The 20013-nt window shown below is 37.7% G+C and overlaps 3 protein-coding genes across 4 annotated transcripts in view; 1 reads left to right on the top strand and 2 right to left on the bottom strand.

Moving 5' to 3' along the window:
* Positions 1 to 18413, bottom strand: part of LOC144629858 (phospholipid-transporting ATPase ABCA3-like) — a 36527-nt gene extending 18114 nt beyond the window's left edge. The window contains exons 1-22 of the mRNA XM_078488093.1: positions 18158 to 18413; positions 17944 to 18017; positions 16737 to 16768; positions 16353 to 16550; positions 15429 to 15563; positions 12146 to 12305; positions 11720 to 11831; positions 11503 to 11613; positions 10873 to 11016; positions 10353 to 10447; positions 10018 to 10131; positions 9113 to 9313; positions 8093 to 8213; positions 7805 to 7912; positions 7109 to 7390; positions 6429 to 6547; positions 5665 to 5811; positions 5067 to 5156; positions 4557 to 4741; positions 3600 to 3705; positions 3048 to 3127; positions 546 to 829 (exon numbers count right to left, since the gene is read on the bottom strand). Of these exons, the coding sequence (XP_078344219.1) occupies positions 546 to 829; positions 3048 to 3127; positions 3600 to 3705; positions 4557 to 4741; positions 5067 to 5156; positions 5665 to 5811; positions 6429 to 6547; positions 7109 to 7390; positions 7805 to 7912; positions 8093 to 8213; positions 9113 to 9313; positions 10018 to 10131; positions 10353 to 10447; positions 10873 to 11016; positions 11503 to 11613; positions 11720 to 11831; positions 12146 to 12305; positions 15429 to 15563; positions 16353 to 16550; positions 16737 to 16768; positions 17944 to 18017; positions 18158 to 18214 (2955 nt within the window). The 5' untranslated portion in view covers positions 18215 to 18413. The remainder of the gene's footprint in view (positions 1 to 545; positions 830 to 3047; positions 3128 to 3599; positions 3706 to 4556; positions 4742 to 5066; positions 5157 to 5664; positions 5812 to 6428; positions 6548 to 7108; positions 7391 to 7804; positions 7913 to 8092; positions 8214 to 9112; positions 9314 to 10017; positions 10132 to 10352; positions 10448 to 10872; positions 11017 to 11502; positions 11614 to 11719; positions 11832 to 12145; positions 12306 to 15428; positions 15564 to 16352; positions 16551 to 16736; positions 16769 to 17943; positions 18018 to 18157) is intronic.
* Positions 1 to 20013, bottom strand: part of LOC144629868 (uncharacterized) — a 182981-nt gene that overhangs the window by 57912 nt on the left and 105056 nt on the right. The window lies entirely within an intron of this gene.
* Positions 1 to 20013, top strand: part of LOC144629866 (uncharacterized) — a 123550-nt gene that overhangs the window by 47571 nt on the left and 55966 nt on the right. The window lies entirely within an intron of this gene.

Raw genomic sequence — 20013 nt, 5'->3', positions numbered from 1 at the left:
ATCGACAAATGCAACATTTTATATTCCAGCGTGTGCTTTTGGCTTAACTTGTACTGTAAGTAAATGACTAGTCAACAGAACATTTTACAGGGAAATCTGCAGAAGCAAAAATTCTTGGCCTGATAGTAAGCTCGCTTCATGAGTAGCATGATCAGCTGCTTGAATTCACCATTGGAAGTTTTGCGTATCAAAGCACTTGCTTTCCCGTTGCTATCCATGGCCTTTGGTTTTATGTCGTTCCACAAGTTTTGTGATTTAGCTTTACAAAGCATATTGACATACAGTCAACTCTCACTATAACGGACACCTTCAGGACCACAATTTGGGGTCTGCAATAGAGTAAGTCCGTAGTAGCGGGAGTTATTTTCAGTAATTGTCACTCGCTGGGACTTTAACTCCTGTCCGTAATAACGGGGTGTCCATAATAGCGAGCTGTCCGCAAGGCAGGAGTTGACTGTACTTTGACAATTTGGCAGTCAAATTATCATAACAAGTTAATTGATTAATTAACAATTAATTATTATTAAAATTAATTGTAGCATTACCTTGAAGGTCGATGACTTATCCTCGGAACTCAAGTTTCTGTAGTCTGCAAAGAACGATTTAGTGTGGACACCATCTACACTCAAATTTGACAGCTTCAGAACACGTGGAGGATCATTTCCTCTTTCAGGAACAGTTGTGATCAGCAACAAACCAAAAAGAACCATAACAATAGGAAGAACCAGCTGCGTGATGATTGCTTTTTTGTCGCGTTTGGAGTTCAGAAACCTCTTAATGAACATTGCTTTGTACTGGTGCCACTTCAAACGTAAGCCAGTTTCCAGTTCTAAAGAGATAACCAATCATTACTTTGTATAGGGGGGGGGGTTTTTTTTTACGAAAGGGGGGGGGCTTATAACCGGAATTCTACGGTATCTTTTTGTCTGTCCATTCCGTCTGTCTGCCTTTCACTGTCTGTCTGTCAGTCTGTCTCTCTGTCTGTCTATTTTGACCGTGTGTCTGTGTATGCTGTCTATTCATTTGGTCTGTCTGTCCATCTGTCTGCCCGTCTGTCTGTCTGTCTGTTCTTCTGTCTGTCTGTCTGTCTGTCTGTCTGTCTGTCTGTCTGTCTGTCTGTCTGTCTGTCTGTCTGTCTGTCTACTGGGGAGCCCCATCCTATTTAACTGACCGATTTTTCAAAGTCGAGGCAAGAAATCCTTACAATATTAGGAATAATGAATTAAATATTAATTTACCATTACCGAAAACTAGTTTTATGAAAAGGAGTTTTCTTTACGCTAGTCCTAAATTGTGGAATTCCTTGCCTAATTCAATTAAGTCAGCTAAATCTTTTGCAGCCTTTAAAAGAGGACTGGAAGATATTGACTTTGATATGTTACTATCTTCTTATTGATAGTTTGTCCCACTTTAATATCTATGTGTTATTATACTCTATTTAAATTTTTAAACCTTACTCGGCTTTCATGAAAACCAATTGTAAATTGATGGAATTCCGAGTTTAAATAAAGTGTCACTCGCACTGTCAGTCTGTATGTCTGTCTGTCTGTATGTCGGTTTGTCTGTTTGTCTGTCTGTCTATCTGTCTGTCTGTACGTGAGTCAGTCAGTCATTCGGGCTATTGGTCTGGCTTCCTCTCTATTTTGTCTCTGTGTGTATGTATGCTGTCTGTCCATTTGATCTTTCTGTCTGTCTGTGTGTGTTTGCTGTTTGTCCATTCTGTCTGTCTGTCTGTCTGTGTATGCTGGCTGTCCATTCTGTCTGTCTGTCTGTTTGCCTATCCGCCCACCTGCCTGCCTGCCCAACAGCTGTCTGTCTTCTTACCACCCTACCTGGCCACTCGTGCTTGCATTCACAAAAACATTTTTAATTACCCATTCAAAAAATGGTCACCTCGCCCAAGTTAGATTAGAACGTCCTTATCGTAAAAAATGTTGTGGTTATTCATCGTGGTAGAGTACAATAATAAAGTATTATTTCGTTTGTCTCACGACGTAGTCACGTGTGATGGAGATCGCGACGTTTCGACTGCATACTGCTAGTCTTCATCACCTTGCCCAAGTTAGATTAGTACGTCCTTATCGTAAAAAATGTTGTGGTTATTCATCGTGGTAGAGTACAATAATAAAGTATTATTTCGTTTGTCTCACGACGTAGTCACGTGTGATGGAGATCGCGACGTTTCGACTGCATACTGCTAGTCTTCATCACCTTGCCCAAGTTAGATTAGTACGTCCTTATCGTAAAAAATGTTGTGGTTATTCATCGTGGTAGAGTACAATAATAAAGTATTATTTCGTTTGTCTCACGACGTAGTCACGTGTGATGGAGATCGCGACGTTTCGACTGCATACTGCTAGTCTTCATCACCTTGCCCAAGTTAGATTAGTACGTCCTTATCGTAAAAAATGTTGTGGTTATTCATCGTGGTAGAGTACAATAATAAAGTATTATTTCGTTTGTCTCACGACGTAGTCACGTGTGATGGAGATCGCGACGTTTCGACTGCATACTGCTAGTCTTCATCACCTTGCCCAAGTTAGATTAGTACGTCCTTATCGTAAAAAATGTTGTGGTTATTCATCGTGGTAGAGTACAATAATAAAGTATTATTTCGTTTGTCTCACGACGTAGCGCAGAGCACACCAACAACACCAGCATGCAGAACACTGAGGATCGAAATGCACCAATCACAGCTGTTGAAAACCAACCAATCACAGCGCAGCCGTGTGCTTTATAAGCTAACGCACAACCAGTCGACCTTATCGCCTGATGAAGACTAGCAGTATGCAGTCGAAACGTCGCGATCTCCATCACACGTGACTACGTCGTGAGACAAACGAAATAATACTTTATTATAGAACGTCCTTGTTATTTGCCATTTATACGTAACAGTTCTACATAGATTGCCTAGTTTTGTCAGACTTCTCGTGAGGCAAGTCACAACCAGCTGTAAAATGTGTTTCAAAGACATTTTTGTGGAATGAGTAGGACAGTGCCGTTGGCTAAGTATGAGGTGATATTCTGTGTGAATGTCCGCTGCTTACCTTCAGCTTGTATATCTTCAGCTCCAGGTACATCTACAATCTGCTCAGTGTCATAACTAGCAATCTCATGATCTTTAGCTCTGAAGAAAATAAGAACTGCCACTTCAATTGCACTGGTAAAACGGTTATTAAATGAGATCATTGACATCATGGATGGAAACTCTGCTCAAATTTTGACAATGTGAAACTGGGCCCAGGCTAGTCAATGTTTAGAACTTGCTACTTAATCAGTAGTTGAAACTGTATGAACATGTAGATGAATTTTGTGAAAATTTTTTCTTCTCCAACACTAGTAATGTACTGTTTCAGAGTTTACTCGACCTGGAAAATCGAAAAATCACTTTGGCTAAGATAGCGCTTATTGTGTGTTTGCCCAAAAACCTTTATAACTGTCAGCCAATGTTACGTGTACTTTTGCATAGTCATAGGTACAATCCAGTAGCCCAACAAGAAAAGTTTCAGCCCCTGGCTACTACAAGGATTTTATTTAGACACTCTTCATTTATTGTTACACATTGCATTTACAAACAGGTTACGTTGTGTAGAACGTACAAGTCATCCACAGTTCTCTCTGCTCCTTCTCCAACCTTCATGAATACTTCCTCAAGGGTTGTGACAGATACTCCAAAACTAGTGAGGCCATATTCATCCATCTTATCTATAATTTAAAGAAAAAGGAAAACTCAAACTCAAAATCAAAATAAATCAATCAATCAATCAATCAATCGACGACCTGTCAATGTGACTATTTTTTTATTAACTCCCTGTAAAAATCCATTGACATTTGCAAAAGAATGCTAACAAATGGTTTCTTAATTTAGCCCTTTACTTCCAATCTCAAAAGTGAAGTCATGTAATTTGGCCTCAAGATAAACATCAAGTGAATGGCCATTAGAATGATACATGTAGCTGCAATGAAATGAAACCTATCAATTACACAACTTTCGCACTTGTTGTTGAACCTTTTTCAAAAGATTTCTTCCTTCACTTAGACACTTGGCACTCTTGGGCAAATTAAGAGTTATAAGGAAAGGTTAACAACAAATGTGATGTAATATGCCAAACACGAGAGATTGTGTTTCATTGCATTTCAAAACACGAAGAAGAAAATTGAAAATACAGCACGCAGCAGCGTACTTTTGACAAACTTTGAGGTGTTTGGAAATGACGGGGATTGTGATGAAACAGTATCTGAAGGGTTGGATTTATCTTTTCGAGATCCAAACAGTAACTAAGGACTAAACAGAAAAATAAAATAGTAGAAACTGTGCTCATTGAGATCAGAATTCTAAACCACCGAGGAGTTTGAAGAGTTTGCCTCTACTCCCTTCATTACTTACAGTCAAAGCTCTTCCTCCCTTTAAAAGCATCTTGTCCCAAAAAGGGCCAGGTTTATCCCCACCACATCCTAACAGTACCTTTTACCTCCAGACAGGAGCTTTACCTCTTAGTTTTGTGGACTGTTATACACATCACATATTCTACTTTAATGATATCTCCTGAGCTTACTTTCTATTTCTTGGAAGAGTGTCTCAAAGCCACTTGAGTGTTCACTGCTCAAAACGAACTCCATTTCAGCACCAACGCTACTAAGCAACTGTGCATTGGGGACATGATTCATAATCAAACTTGTAACAGCATTTTGATTACAATTTTCCTTCTTCACGAGTGTCAAGTGGTATCCAACACCATACCTAACAGATATAATACAATTAAACTGATAATTATGGAGAGTGATTGATTTTATTGTCTTAATTTGTTTGAAATAATTAAGAGACCTCTTGAACTGTAGGGTATTTTCAGCAATAGCAGTCATACCATATCCATGGAAGACTGTCAGGGATGGCTATGTCACATGCCGAATGCCGAATCCAACACACTGTCTCTTGCACAAGTCTTACTCGCATTTAGTTGGAATTAGGACAACGATAGAACGCATTATTATTGTAATACTTGGCATTCATTTGTATTTGCAGCATCTTCAAAAGCAATATATATGTGGGACATTTGAAAATTTACCTGCTCTTAAGGAACAAAGAACTGCCACAACATCTCAACTGTCCATCAGCCATGATAGCAATCCGATCTCCAAGGAAATCTGCTTCATCCCTGAAAAACATATGACTTTGATTTGTATTGAAAACACACAACACGGCTTTTGCAAGAAATGTCATCAAATGGTAGGATCAAGCCCAAACAACCATACAGAAAGGTGTTCTAAATCTTCTTTATTTTGAAAAAGGGCAAGGCTCCAATTGAAAACAAAAGGCACGTCTTCTATCTTTAGAATCAAAGAACGTCAACCGTTCTTCAAAGTAAAACATGATTGTTTCAAGGACAGGGTGACATCTTATCTGTTCAGTTTCTACTGAAACGTTTCTTGAAATTTGCCACATAAACACTGTACTGTACATTACACTGAGAGGACCTATATCACATAAAATAACACTACATTACTATTAACACTTTCTTTCTAAAATTGGTTTCAATTGTATACAATTCTTATCCCATATAAATAAAAGCTTAATTATTCCCAGCCTACAAGTTCATAATTTTATGTCATGCATGTGCATGGCCAGCAGACCTGAAGCTTCCCAATCCACACAATTAAGCTTACATGAAGTGAGTTGTCAGAATAATGGTCTTTCCTGCTTTGTGCTTTAACAGAAGGTCCCATGTTCCTCTTCTGGCATATGGGTCCATTCCTGAGGTGGGCTCATCCAAGAACACAGTTTGAGATCCTCCGATGAGAGCAATAGCACAACTGCAAAGGGAAAAGAGGTTTCTCAAATCCTGGCTCAGGCAACAGCACAGTCACACAAACAAGTTATTATAAGTAATGTATTGTAATGTAAGAACAATATACATGATTGGGGCACATTTAAATGAATCTTGGAGAGCTTTTATGTTTTTGAAAACCCCAGCAGCTGGAAACAGTTTATACAAGGGCCTACTGGAAGTTTCTCCAAACTCTTAAATGTTCCTACCAAATAGCTAGTCAAGAGTGGCCATTCTCCTTGGAGGAATCTAAAAACCAGGATATGCTAATAACTGAGACAAAGGCTATAATTTTGGTGAAGAAAGGAGCAAAACTAAAGCGGAATCCCAGTTTTTGACAGGAAAAATAGCTGTTTCAATGAACGCTTGAACTGTAAAAAGTTCAGAATCCCATGTTTAAATTGAGTGCTGTTGTTGTCCAAGGGAAACGAAATTTAAATGAGATATCAAGAAGTTTGAGAAATCGGTGGTAAAATTTCAATGCTCACTGGAGTTATAGGAAACCCTTTTGGTCTGAGTTATTGGGGGGCTCAAGAAAATGAGGGTTCAAGAAGTCGAAATTCCACTGTTTGCTTGGAAACTACCTGTGCAGTTTATCATTACCTCAGTTTTCGCTTCATTCCACCAGAGAGTTTAGACGAGGCCCAGTTCATCTTATCAACAAGTTGAATGTCATTTATCATCTGAAGAACTTCCATCTCAGCTTGCTGACCAAATGTGCCCTAAAATCCACATTAACAAGTAATGGATTGGTGAGATTCCATACAATGTTGGGATGTAATGATAATGATAATGATAATGCATCTATATATGTATAATTTTATGTTCAAATGCGCTGTACAAATGAAACAATACTGGTGCTGGATGAGTCTTGATCATAGCAATGATGACCTTTGATAGCAATGCGAGTATAAGATCAAGGAATATTATTGTGGAGTTTGATTTGTTTCAGTTATGTTTCCAAAGCCTTCACTTATTCCCTGTTGCTGACCAGTTGAATAGACAACTATCGATAAAAGAAAGGTGCAGGGTTTTCAAAACATGATGGCACATGCTGGAGTTCCACCAGCTACTTGATTTTATGTTGACATATACTTTGGCCATAGCAGCTTGTGAAAAACAAGCTTGGCTGCCGACTTCTCTTCCAGTTTTTGTTGCCTTCTTCAAAACATTTTGAAATCCCTGAAGGTTCAGCAAAGCATGTATGATAGTCAAAAGCATGAGCACTAGGTCTGAATAGATGCACTTGTAACACAGATCTAAAGGTCGCTAATGTAAACTACCTTTAAGTTGATGAAAAATTCCAAATGTTCTTTGACTGTTAGTCGGTCGAAAAGGACATTGTGCTGAGGACAGAGTCCCAGACTCTCTCGGATGGCTTCCATATCTGTCAGAATACTCTTGCCGTTAACATGGGCAGAACCAGCAGAAGGAGGAAAGAGACCAGTTAGAATGGACATAGTAGTTGTTTTTCCTGCTCCATTGTGGCCAAGCAATGCTGTGATTTGACCTTGGTACATGTTCAAAGATAGTCCATCCACAGCAACCTTAGAACCTGTTGAGCCCTACAGGGAGAGTAATAAAAAGACCAATGAGTGACAGACGGTATGAACAATTGTTTATAGTAACATTGCTTTTTAATTCTAGTTGATGACGGTTGTTCCAGCTATCATTGTGAAGCAAAATCCGTCACTTGACAGATTTTTCACCAGCCCATATGCAATATGGGCACTACTGGACACAGGTCAGACATTCAACCACTGCACTGCAGAAAATTTGCATTTTAAAATAAAACTTGCTTTAAAGGTGTCAAAACTTCTCACATGAATATTAAATTTCTGAGTACCTTGAAGCAACCTACAATGGGCTATAAACATTCCATTTAGTGGGAGTAGCATTACATAAAGAAACAAAACCTATAGGAACTGTTAAGAACCGCCCTTGTGAGTAAGGGTTTACAATATTTTTTGAGAGCATACCTTGAATACTTTTCGGAGATCTTTGATGCCCACGCCAATTGGTAGGTCATGAGTTTCTTCTTCAATAGCCGGATTATCAGAGGGTTTGTCTTCAACTGGATTCATCTCCTAAACCACAAAGAGGGTAACATACACATGCAAGTAAAATTATAATTATGTGCAAAAATGGCAAAAATTTTTGACAACTTGTAATGAATGTTCGCTGAGTTGCATGTTGCAAGGAAAATTTGTAGTCAATACATGTACCTTAAGTTCCACAATTTTAAGAAGGAAAGTGTAAGTGTGTACCTGCTCCACTCCAACTTCAATAACATTATCTTTGGAAGCTCCACACCAGTAGGTCTTAGTGAAGGGAAAGTAGAATGGCTTGGGGATTCCATAACTGCCAGGAAATACTGCCTCTATATACCTGACAAGAGAAGTACCTGAAACATTAACTCAGGTTACGTGTACATGACAGGGAGCACCCACATTCCTTAAAGTAAAACGTTAGGTGTTCTAAACATCCACAAGCTTCCAATATTGGCAGTCAGCTCCTATGTAGAGAACTGGCCCAAGGTTTATTAACACTACAATTATCTAATAAGTGGGCTTCTCTATTGTCTCTGTAAGTATCCCAGCAACCCAACCATGGACCCTCTCATTAGAGACTTTTAGCTTCAGGTTTTTTTTGGGAAACCGCAAACCGCAAACTGCAGTTTGCGGTTAGTTGTTTGCAGTTTCAGGTTGCCAGGGTTTCGAATTTTAGCAAGGCGTTCGACTTTGAAGTATGTGTTTCGTTCCGCCTTGTTGCTTTTCGTCAAGTCGAAGTGCTTCACTTTCACCGCCTATAAAACCGAATAATTCTATGATTCAAGTTTAACAATTTAACTAGCACATCGCAGACAGGTAAAGAAACTTATTTGTTGCCTTTTAACGTGAGGCTGTACAATTTTTAATGGCAAAAAACCTTGCCGTAAATCACTTACCGCTAGAAGCCCTTCCTGCCGTTCAAACGTGAACTGCAAACTGCAAACGCGACCGCAAGACCGTGGTCACGTGACATCCTCAGGTTTGCGGTTTGCGGTTTCTCATAAAAAACCTGATGCTAAATGTCTCTATTAACGAAACTATAGACACCCATATCAAACACTTAGGGGACCCTTAGTAATGGTCACAGCCACATACAAACACTACACATAAGTGGACGGCACATCCCTATAGTGGACCCATTGTTTGGTTCCACTGTGTATTTGCTTATAGCAAGTTCAACTGTAATTCGCATTCACTTTGATCGATTTTTTTAATAATAGTTTAAAGATAACATACCAAGTGATGATGCCGTATATGAAGCTCTGTACAACAAGCATTCCTAGAACCCAGGCAAAGCTAAAGTCATCATCTGGTGAGGGGGATCTGGACACTTGGCTCCACTTCAACCCGGCCTCTAGGCTCTCAAACTTCGCAATGATACGAGTGGCGATTCCAAGGCAAGTATTTGGTAAAAGACATGAAGCAGCCTTCTCTGCCCTAAAGGAATAAGTAAAGAAGACTCACTGACATACAGTAGAATCTTGATTTCTCAAATCGGTGATTTCACAATCTTCCATGTAACGCCAAGCAAGAAGTGTTTCCCTTAATTTACCCTTGATTTCTTGAGCTCCCTGATATCTTGAATCAATTTTCTTTTCCCTTTGAGGTTCAAAAAATCAGGATTCCACTGACAGTAATATATTTTATTATCATGTATAATTAAACAAAATTCTCCAAGTAGCAACCCCCTGAAGCAAACCCAAAAAGTAATAACCCTTCAAAAGTAATGACCCTATGAAACTGTGACATCAAAGATAACTCCACGTACAATCTCTCAAGCACTGCTACCACGCCATTTTGGATTGATGCAATGAAAGTGGGACAGAAGGAAATATTTCTTTACTCTGTAAGTAATTTGCAGTTTTATGCTGAATGTTGCAAAATTACATATAAATTGAAGACATTGTGAATTTTACGGAAACAGAGCCTATTCCAAAATCAGTGTATTACTCTTTGTGGACGATAATGTTCACTGTATATAATAATTATTTTCAGCTCCTTGAATATTGTATTAATAATTAAACATTTTTATTTTGCAAAGCTGAGTCAGCCAACATATGGCATAACTATTATGTTTTAGCTACCGACAGTAGTCATGCCTCCCTCCAGTTGGAAATGCACAAGTGTAGTCTTAAATGTACCTTGACAAAGCTTCATATGCGTCCTGTTGGCCAAAGGTCTGGAAAGGAACCAGGGAACAGTACCAGGCCACTGCACCAAACAACATACCAACAACAGGTCTTGAAAAGAAAACACTGCAAAAAAAATACGGTAATTACATAAACAGTGCTGACAGTTTCATATGACCACTGTGGCATATATGCTACTGTAAGTGTGCCAGCCATACGTGGTCTGTACTGGAGCACTTGCCTGAGTGTGATTTAGACAAGTGGTGATCATGGGCAAGACACTGGCTTACATGTAAGTTTTTCCTTTCAAAGTTATAAGCAGAAAAATCCTGATCAAAATTGCTCACCTCACAGCAAAACAGAACATAATGCTTGCTATGATGTAGAGTAAAAGAAATACAAAGAGGAGAGAGCCATCGGTGAATTCAAAGATCTTCATCACCTGTTAGAAAAACGATTTAAAAAATGTTTTTATTAATAATTTTATTTGCAAATAAATAATATTAAATAAATGTGATTTTTTATTACTTTTTGGCCATCTAGCAAAAAGCTTTGATTTGATTACTGCTGGGCATAACCCTGCAATGGACTAGCATCCCATCCAGGAGGGGGAGGGGGGAGGGTAGAAATAATCCTAGTCCCTTCATGCTACTGAAACTGGAATAAGCCACTGCTCCAGCCTGACGGGCCACTAGGGTCAACACAGACTTCACCTTTGACAGTGTTTACTAACTCAACTTTTTTTTTTTTGCACGGGAAGCCATAATTATAAAGAATGAATCATATGGTACACCGGGCAATGCAAGCTGAAATGTACACCTACACACCTTACTAATAAATTGTTTTTTTTTTTTCTGTATGTGTTACCTTTAAAAGAATGGTGGCTAAAATAATGGAAATGAGCAGGAACAACAGGTTTTTAGTGAACCATGCACACCAGTGAATCCAGTTAGCAAGTCCCATCATCTTCATGGATTCTTTCAAACGATTCTGTTTTTCATGAACCAGCTCCTGTAGAAGAAAAACAATACTGGATTGAGCAAAGGCAGGGTCGTGGAGGTAACAGGCAGGAGCCCATGCCATACCACCCCCCACCCTACACACACACACACACTCAACCCAAAGGAAGGAATGAAGAATAACCTGAATTTCCAGGGAGAGGCAAACCATAAAACAACCTTCTATGGGAGAGGTACAGATAGTTAACAATTATCCTGCGAAATCGAGCAGAATATCTCCTCTCCTTAGCCAACTCTCCTCGAGTTGGCTAAAATCAGACGATATTTCGCAAGATGGGCAGGATAATTGTTTTATTATTCAAGCAAGAGCCGTGTACTTGCAGTTTGTTTTAAGCATCTCATGAGACAAGTGTCTTATGTCTCTCAAGATGAGACCCTCATCTTTCCAGAGCAGACCTCGTCTTGATAGATGGTGGTTACAGTGTACTTTCCATTCTTTTTCAGAGCCGTACATGCTGTGATGCCTGCACCAACTTACCTTAATCACCATTACAGCAGAGTACATGAATGCTAGTGTCATAAGAAGAGGAAGCAATCCCTCCACTGTCTGCATGAAGAAGTTCTGAGTGAACTTTGGATAAGGAAATTGCTGAAAAAAGAAAATCACGCTAAATTAATACCATACCAGAAATAACCAGGGGCATCAACAAAATGTAGGTAAATTTTTTTTTGGAACTGAAAGAGAGGAAATGTACCTGCATTTTAAGTGGTATTGGCTGAGTCAAGTTGGATTGTTCTAGAATGATGGCCATGTCAACTGCGTACTGCACCAGCACAAACCGTTCCTTATAGCCTGAACAACAACCACTAGAAAAGGGAAAATAAGCTACATGTATATAAACTATAAACAAGTATACAGTAGGTTAATCAGTAAAATTCTATAGATAAACACTGTGCTGAGAGACTTACATGTAAAATCCAGCGCAGGTTAGTGAAAAGAAAATTAAAACAAAGTAGGAAATAGTAATTAGGGAGGGGGGATAATAGCAGATAGTAGGGGAGGGTTAGTAAGGATGGTGGTGGTCATGAGACATCAGGGGAGGGGAGGTGTTTTACTAACTAGTTGAAATAAAAATAAAAAATAAAAACAAAAATTAACTGCAACATATCAGGACTCTAACCTATTTTCATCTTTCCTGGGTCCTACAGCCTGAAAGTTTGGGTACGTTTGTTCTGTTCGCCAGCGGTTCCGATTACCACCCACATTGTGTGACAGCCGCAGGCTGTACTTGATTTGCTTGGGAAGTTCCGTAGCATCTTTAGCAATGTCAAAATCCAAAGCTACAAAAAAAAAAAAAACATTTAAGGGTCATTCCACAGTATTATGGACAAAAAATTTGAAAAATTAAATTTGTTTAACTTCCTCAAATTCCAGACAAATTGATAGCATATTAGCTAGAATTTATGAAAATGATAAATATTTTTTGTCGTCAATTGTTGTTTGTGCATAAATTATCATTAATTACCATTGATAGTGATAATTGCTGTTGCGGAGGGGAAAGTAATATGTTTTACTGGTAAAAAATAGAAAACAGGAATTTTGCTGAGATGGTATGGGACAAAAACTACTCAAGACAAAGTACTGTAACTTTAACTTTGCCCAAAATTGATATTTCTCTCAGTGTGTCAGCAGCAGACAACAATATGTATGCTGTTTTCCCCTCCGCAACATTTTAAGGCCTAAAAGTTTTGTTTGTCAGCTAGTAATTAACAAAATCAACTTCATGTTTTCACATCTTCTAATTTTGGACTAAGGTTAAGTTTTATTACTGTCAAAGAGATTTTATGTTTTAAGCTGTAGTTAAGAGGAATGATTAAATACTGTTGCGGAGGGGAAATACTGTTGCGGAGGGGAAATTTTGTTGCGGAGGGGAATTCTGTTGTGGGAACAAAATCTCTTTTGAGAGAGATTTAACTTACAATGGTGTTCACATTGGCAAGAGAAAGCATTTTCTCACCAAAGTTTACAACCTTACAGTATCTTACAGGTGCATATGCACTAACAGGCATTACATTGTTACACGCATTCAACATGTAAGCTGTATTTTATGGGCCAGTTTAGTTAAAAGGCAATTTCCCTTTTACATACAATTTTGGAATGATCATGAGCAGGAACATACCAGGCTCACATCTGTTTTTGTTTTCCAGAACGTTCAATTATATATGAGTGTTTGCTTTTTAACATTGACAATGCTTTGTTGCGTGTATGAATCAGTTGTATTTTCATACCTGTTTTTTTACTTTACTTATTAAAATTCATAGAAAGTACATGTTAACCCATAACTGCCAAAAAAGGTTTAAAGGCTGAAGATATTTAAATGTCATTGTGAAATTGTAATAATAATTATTATCAAAATGTGAGGGTTATTGCCATCTTTTAACTGCTTTTTTATTGTGAATACTAAAAAGGACAAATTTTCCCCTCCACAACTTCCCCTCCGCAACATGTACAGCGAACAATGTTCTTAAATTTTGCCTCACTGGAAAAACACTGATCATTTGAGTTTCTTTTTGTGATCTTTCTAATAAACAATTACAATGAGGAAAGTCAAAAACCTATTAGGCACTGAAAAGAATTTCAGAATTCAGAGAATTATGAGAATGAAATTTAAAAACAAAAAATGCCATTTTCTCTGTTCCCCTCCGCAACAGCCCTCTTTTGAGGCTCTGTGATCTAAATAATGCATTTTGGAAAAAAGCAGGGCAGCAGCAACGAAAGCTTTCTTGAAAACTTAAACCCTGAATAGATAATCAGAAGTGATAGATAAATACATATTAAACCACAACAATAAAAGTGTCACTCTCTAAATTTCCCCTCCGCAACAGACGGAATACTGTGGAATGACCCTTAAAGCAACTGTTAACAGACCTGAATTAACAGCAAGTATTTTTGACACATAATCAAGCTGAAGGAATAAAAAACGTCAATAAGGTTCAATATTTCTATACCTGACAGCTCACACACAAGGCCCAGCATACCGGTTTAAAACTTCAATCGCACACAATTGTGCATATATATGGATGTACAGATCAAATCCTCATTTTATTATAATTCAAACTTCCCGCTAACTTATTGCGGTGTTCAGTGAAATGCGAACTCTGAAATTCAAAATCCAACTAACGAATTTGATTTTCGCTGCTGTCAATCATAATTACAGTGATAGTAAACAAACCATGAAAAACAGAAACAACCAATTGAAAATGGATTGAAATCTACCAATCACAATCAAGAGACGTGACATTTTGACATGGTTGAAGTGAACTTCTGTTTCCCGAGTGGTCCGCTAAGTTGATTGGCGGCAGCAAAAAGCGTAAACCGTTGGTTGAGGATTGAATGTCAGAGTTTGCATTTCAGTGAAAACCGCAAGAAACCTTTATGATTTCTCTTCAGGCATGTTTTTTTTTTACTTACAATTTACATAACTTTTTTTTACTTTTTCTACTTACAATGTACCCTTTATAACAACTCAAACCTTTTTCGATTCCCCTTGAAGGTTTGAGCTATCAGGATTTATAACTGCAATTTATAAACCTATTTCTGATACCTGGGTTCACAAAAATAAGCTTGACTTTTAACATTACTTTCGAAGAGGAAAGACCTTGCAGGGGTTGTTTTGTTAACAACATTTAAAATAGTTTTCAGTACTTTCCAGCTCTCATTTTCGAAAACTTTGCAAAAATTGTATCTTAACATGCTGATAATTATTCAATGAAAAAAATAGGGGTCACCAGACTAGATTCGTTTTAGAGTTATAAGAATGCACTTAAAGCTAAAATTAAGGGTGTTTTAAATTTAGTTAAATGACGTTTAACGAAGTTAACCTGGGTCATTTAACAAAGTTAACTGCCATGAGCTAGCGGGCACCTTTGACCAGCGGTCACCTTGTTACCAGTAAGTGCAGCTGGCTCACATGGTTTGTTGCAGCTTCGTTTTTCGGTAGCGTGTTTGTTTTGAGCACTAGCGGTCGCCGTAGCGGTCTTCTTCATGTTTTTTGAGAACTTTCCTAACAGCTTTGCTCAGCGTTCCCCCACCCCTCCCTCCCCTTTTTCTTCTCCTTCCACTGATTCAATCAGTGTTGATGGGTTCCTGGAATGGGGGCTCATGGCTGGGTTGCGGGGATTTGCCAGAGTGGCTGGCTGGCCATAGTGGAAGCCCCTGGATATCCCAGGCACCCACCTTCCATTTAGCTAGGCAGCAGATTAAACAGGTTTTACCGTTGCTATGGTTACGATTGACTCAAGAAAATAGCCACAATTTGTTTATCAATGATTGGGCATTTTTTATGCCACTTTTGTAGTGGTACCTGATAAATGTTTGTATAGTACTGTGACCAAGCAAGGTAAATTGAGATGTGGAAAGCACTAGAAACTGTTGCGAGCCTCCTTAATACTTAGGCTTTGTACCTGCATAGTATTCCTCATGTTGTGATGCTTCTTCTGCCATTTCATCACCAGATGTCCAGTTTTTCTTATGAAAAATACTTTTGGAAACCAATTTTAGACCTGTGATGGCTGCCACTCTAGTCATCAGCTTTGTCACTAACAAACAGAAAAACAAGAAATAAGTAAAATAAAAACACTGTTTACAATTCACATTTTTACAACTTACTGTGAACCCAATAAATATTGATAATAAAAATAAGCGGCATGCAATGCATGCAGAAGCAATGATGTTTCACAAGTGGGTCTTTAATACTTATCATGAAATTTGTTATTAAATTAAACTTACTTAATAAATGTACCAGTACGTGTTTAATGATTGTTCAAAAAAGTTGTGTCATCGTATCTTGTAGCGTGACATCTGATATACGATAATTATAATTTATACAACACATGCAATTGTTTACACTATAGCCCTTTGTCAATATTAAAAGTATGCAGAAATTTCTGTTTTGTCAAATCTAATAGAACTCATCTAATAATTATTTGTAACTAATTTGTCTCTCTGGTTTATACTTTGCATTTGACCTTATACTAACTGCCTGGGAATATTTTGCCTTGTGTTCTATGTGGCAATTTTTTGTTAAGTTATTGTTGGTTTCTGTTCACGTAACTTTTATTCCAGACCTCTAGTTAGCTCCCAGCCCTATTCGGTTCTGTTGATTGGTTGATTACGTGTATGTGCAACAGATCCGACAAAAGATCCATTCTACTTGCCTGATGGCATTAAGTGATGTTGTCATCATGTCATGATGTTCAATTGGTAGCTACTGGTTGGTCACAATTAAAAAACCCAAACAATACATAAAGTGATTTTCATACCAGTGTGTGCATTGTCTAAAAGCATAAAGCCTTAAAAAATTATTATCAGTTACTATTAACTCATACCTGGAGGTGACGCTGGATAATAAGCAAGATGCGTCTTGTTCTCTATGTTTTTCAATGAGTCAATGGTCGCGGCAGTGACATTCACTTTGCTTATATTTTGAAAAGCACCTTCTGAAAACATCTTTTTCACGTCATCGGAAGCTAAACTTTCTAGAATAGCCTTGGGAATATCTTTTGATGACAATGGTTCAAAAGTGCCTGCAAGGAAAAACACAAACAAACAAAAACCATTTCAATGCGTGAATTGCTATACATGTAAAGTATCATCTATGTCATATGTATGCACATCTATGGCTTAATGGCACTTAAACTGTGCACTGCTCATATATTTTTTTCTGAAGTGTACATGTAAAGTTATATAATTTGTAATAAAATCATACATACTGAAGCAGAAGTCTTTTTTGTCAATAAACAACCTATAAAATAAAAACAAAAATTAAAAAATTATTATTAATCATTTATTATAGCTACACATGTACATAATATTTCTGCGAACTATAATTTCACCTTCTCTCTAATCAAGCCTCACTCAAAAGGACTTAAGCAGAAATAAGCCTCCTCCTCACCCCTCTCCCTTCCTCCCCCACCCCCCTACCCCCCCCCCCCGGCCTTTAACTGTAGATTTCATTGGATTTTGATCAATATACACTGGGCATAATGTTCAAATGTACAAGTTTACCTTCTGATCTAGTCTACTGTACTAATATGGTAAACAGTCCCCACCATGGGCAGTCAATTGTTGTCAAATTAATCCCCCATCAATATCCCCCCTCCTCTCCCCCCAACCTCCTTGATAGGTCTGTTGATCAAAAAATTTTCTTGCTCATGACCTAATTTCTATAATCAAACTTAACCAATATTCTTCTCGGTTTTCTTGTTACAGCAGTAGTAAGTAGCGTTTCAACAAAATATTTAGCTTCTTCTCCGAGGGCCAAAATGTCATTAATTTGATCAGCTGGTCAAGTAGTTTGTAATTAATGTGTTAATTGTTTGCAAAATGCGCCATTTAAGGTGTTGACAGACATTTGTTAGCAAATTTCTTCTTCAAATCGTTACTCGGATTATGAGTCGATATTTTTATGAAGGTGAAGTCAGGCGTGAAATATATTTGCCCTGTTCTACACACAGAGAATATCGACATATTTGATCGACTGTTTACTAATTGAGAGACGTGAAATAAAACAAGCCACACACTAAGCCGCTACATAAACATGATATCGCGGCCATGATTTTATAGCTTGCAATATTTCCGGACGGGGCTAAATAACGTTTCTATGAGAAATTTCGAATGTGACTAGGTAGTTTTATGTAAAAATCGACGAAAAAAAAACATCCATGCAAGCCTGCATGAACTAGTTCAAGTTCTGCATGATGCTTTAGTAAGCTTTTAGCATGAGAACAGTTCGCCATTGAAAGGGTTTGACAGATTGTATTTCGCTTTCCGTTAATTCCTTACATCTATTCACTCGCAAAGTAACTCGCTTAAATTCAGCTGTCTTTATTTGCACTAACCTGAACAGAATAATCGTTTCTTTCCCAAGTAAAAGTTTACTTTACCCTTATTTATTACGTAATGTATTTACTAACTTACTTCGGTAGAATTAAAACTGCGAGGAGAACCACCGGCAACAGTATTTCAAATACCGTTCCAACAGGACGGCGAAACTTTAAGAAAAATTAAAGCAAACAGAGATTAGTCTTTGCTACAACGATTCTGGACTAAACATAAGTTTAAGTATCGCTTCGCGTTAGTAACGAGCGGCTTTCACTTTAGTATGAAGCTAATATAAAGCGATTTTACCAACCTGCAGTATAAAGTTCTTCCATAGCAGCAAACGAAATTGTCTGAAGCGATTTGCCATGGCGAAAAAGACAGAAAATGTATCATAAATCTATGTCATCTCTCCTAAGTACAGTGCAGAAGATAGAACATCGATTGAGCGACTCTCGCCGCAGTTTATGCGTTTTATAAATGCATGAAATGCATACAATTACGTACAGGTTTAAAATTAGAATTCAAAATGGCGCCCGGAATTAGATTGCACCTGGTCTTTCAAGCGAAACGCACCGCGCGAGGACTGCGCGATTAATTAATGCGACCGCGGTTGCTAAAAATTTTATATTACGTTTTGGTAAAGTCGCTTCCTCGATATATGTCTTGTCTTCAACCTGAAAGTTTCCTTGAAGAACAATTTTTACATTAAAAACTATAATTTCGCGAAAACCTTCGATAACCTTTGATATCACCTGGCTTAGTATGTTTTGACTGTGTTATGGTAACCTTTCAGCAAATTTGTTTAGGTTGCTATGTGAATCACCAATCACTAGCTAGAATAAGTGCATCTGATGCATGGACAGAAGAACAACTTTAATAAAGCAAGTGGGCAAACCATTTGAGGCAATTGTTCAGAGTTTTGCAGCAAACGCTCGATTTTTGCTACGCAAAATAAAAAGGTGAATGATTAGAGTCCAGCCGACATACTGCCGATTGACTGTGGGCTAAATTGAGGTATATTGTAGATTTCGCTTTATATATAAAACTGGACTTTAATTATGAAAAAATAAGCATTTTTTCTACCCACTTATATCATCAGGGGTCAATTTTTTTTTCAGGCATACTTTTAATACCCACGTTTGCGGGAGCCAGATCACCAAATTCCAATTTTAAAAGAAAGACAAATTGCGAGTGTGTTTTTTTTACCTTTTTTTTGTAACACAGTGTAACAATAGCCTAGATTTGCAATCTACGCCACAGTAATCTGGGCGATTTCGACCAACTATTAAATACAGTTTTAATATTTTGCTAGTGAAAAATCACCTTTTTGCTTTTTTTTTAACAACTGAACGCCGGTCATAAAAATAATTAAAATTCAAGCAAGCAAGCGTGTGATATCGCCAGTTTAAGCCAAATGACGGAACTCTTCCGCGCTAATTTCGACGCACGCCCTGAGTCAGACATTGAAATATCTACAGATTTAATTTGAAAATGTTTAAATATCTCTTGTGTTTCCACATATAGCAAATTGAAAACAAGACGAATATTTTCACATGATCAAATTTTTTCCTATCGTCGAAATAGAAGTAAAATTATCATGAGTAACTAGGCAACAGTTTTCAGCCGAGGTGTTTCGAGCCACACTTACAAGTCAAGTGTTTTTGTTAAAGCTAGTTGGTTCTTTGTTCTTAACAAAATTAAATGAAAACTGAGCTGCCAATGGCTAAATTTATGCAATGCTGTGCGTAGCACACAGCTTAACACGGGTATTTTCATCTCAGCATTTCTGAACCTATTTTTGTTTGAGTTCAGAAAGCGATGTTGCGACTCTCGTCACATGATCAACTCGCGTGGGAATTCTTGTGATTTTTTATCAATTGTTTCTATTGTATCTTCTGTAAACATCGATGTTTCAAACAGGCCATGTCATAATAATTCTTTACGTCACTAATCAATTATTCAAGGTCACGCATATTTCAAACCTATTTTCATTTATGAGATAGAAGTGGTGTGATTTTGCCTCATTATGCTCTCATGTTGTCATGTGAGTACATAGTCAATTGGTTTCCGTAATACGTGAAGAAATCAAAATTACGCGTATTTCATTCCTATTTTCATTTATGACATGAAAAGTGGTGTGATTTCATCCGTTAAGCTATCACGTCA

This window comes from Oculina patagonica, chromosome 11, assembly GCF_052425735.1.
Source record: "Oculina patagonica isolate OP01 chromosome 11, crgOcupat, whole genome shotgun sequence".
NCBI lineage: Eukaryota > Metazoa > Cnidaria > Anthozoa > Scleractinia > Oculinidae > Oculina > Oculina patagonica.
This window is presented reverse-complemented; position numbering and strand designations above follow the sequence as displayed.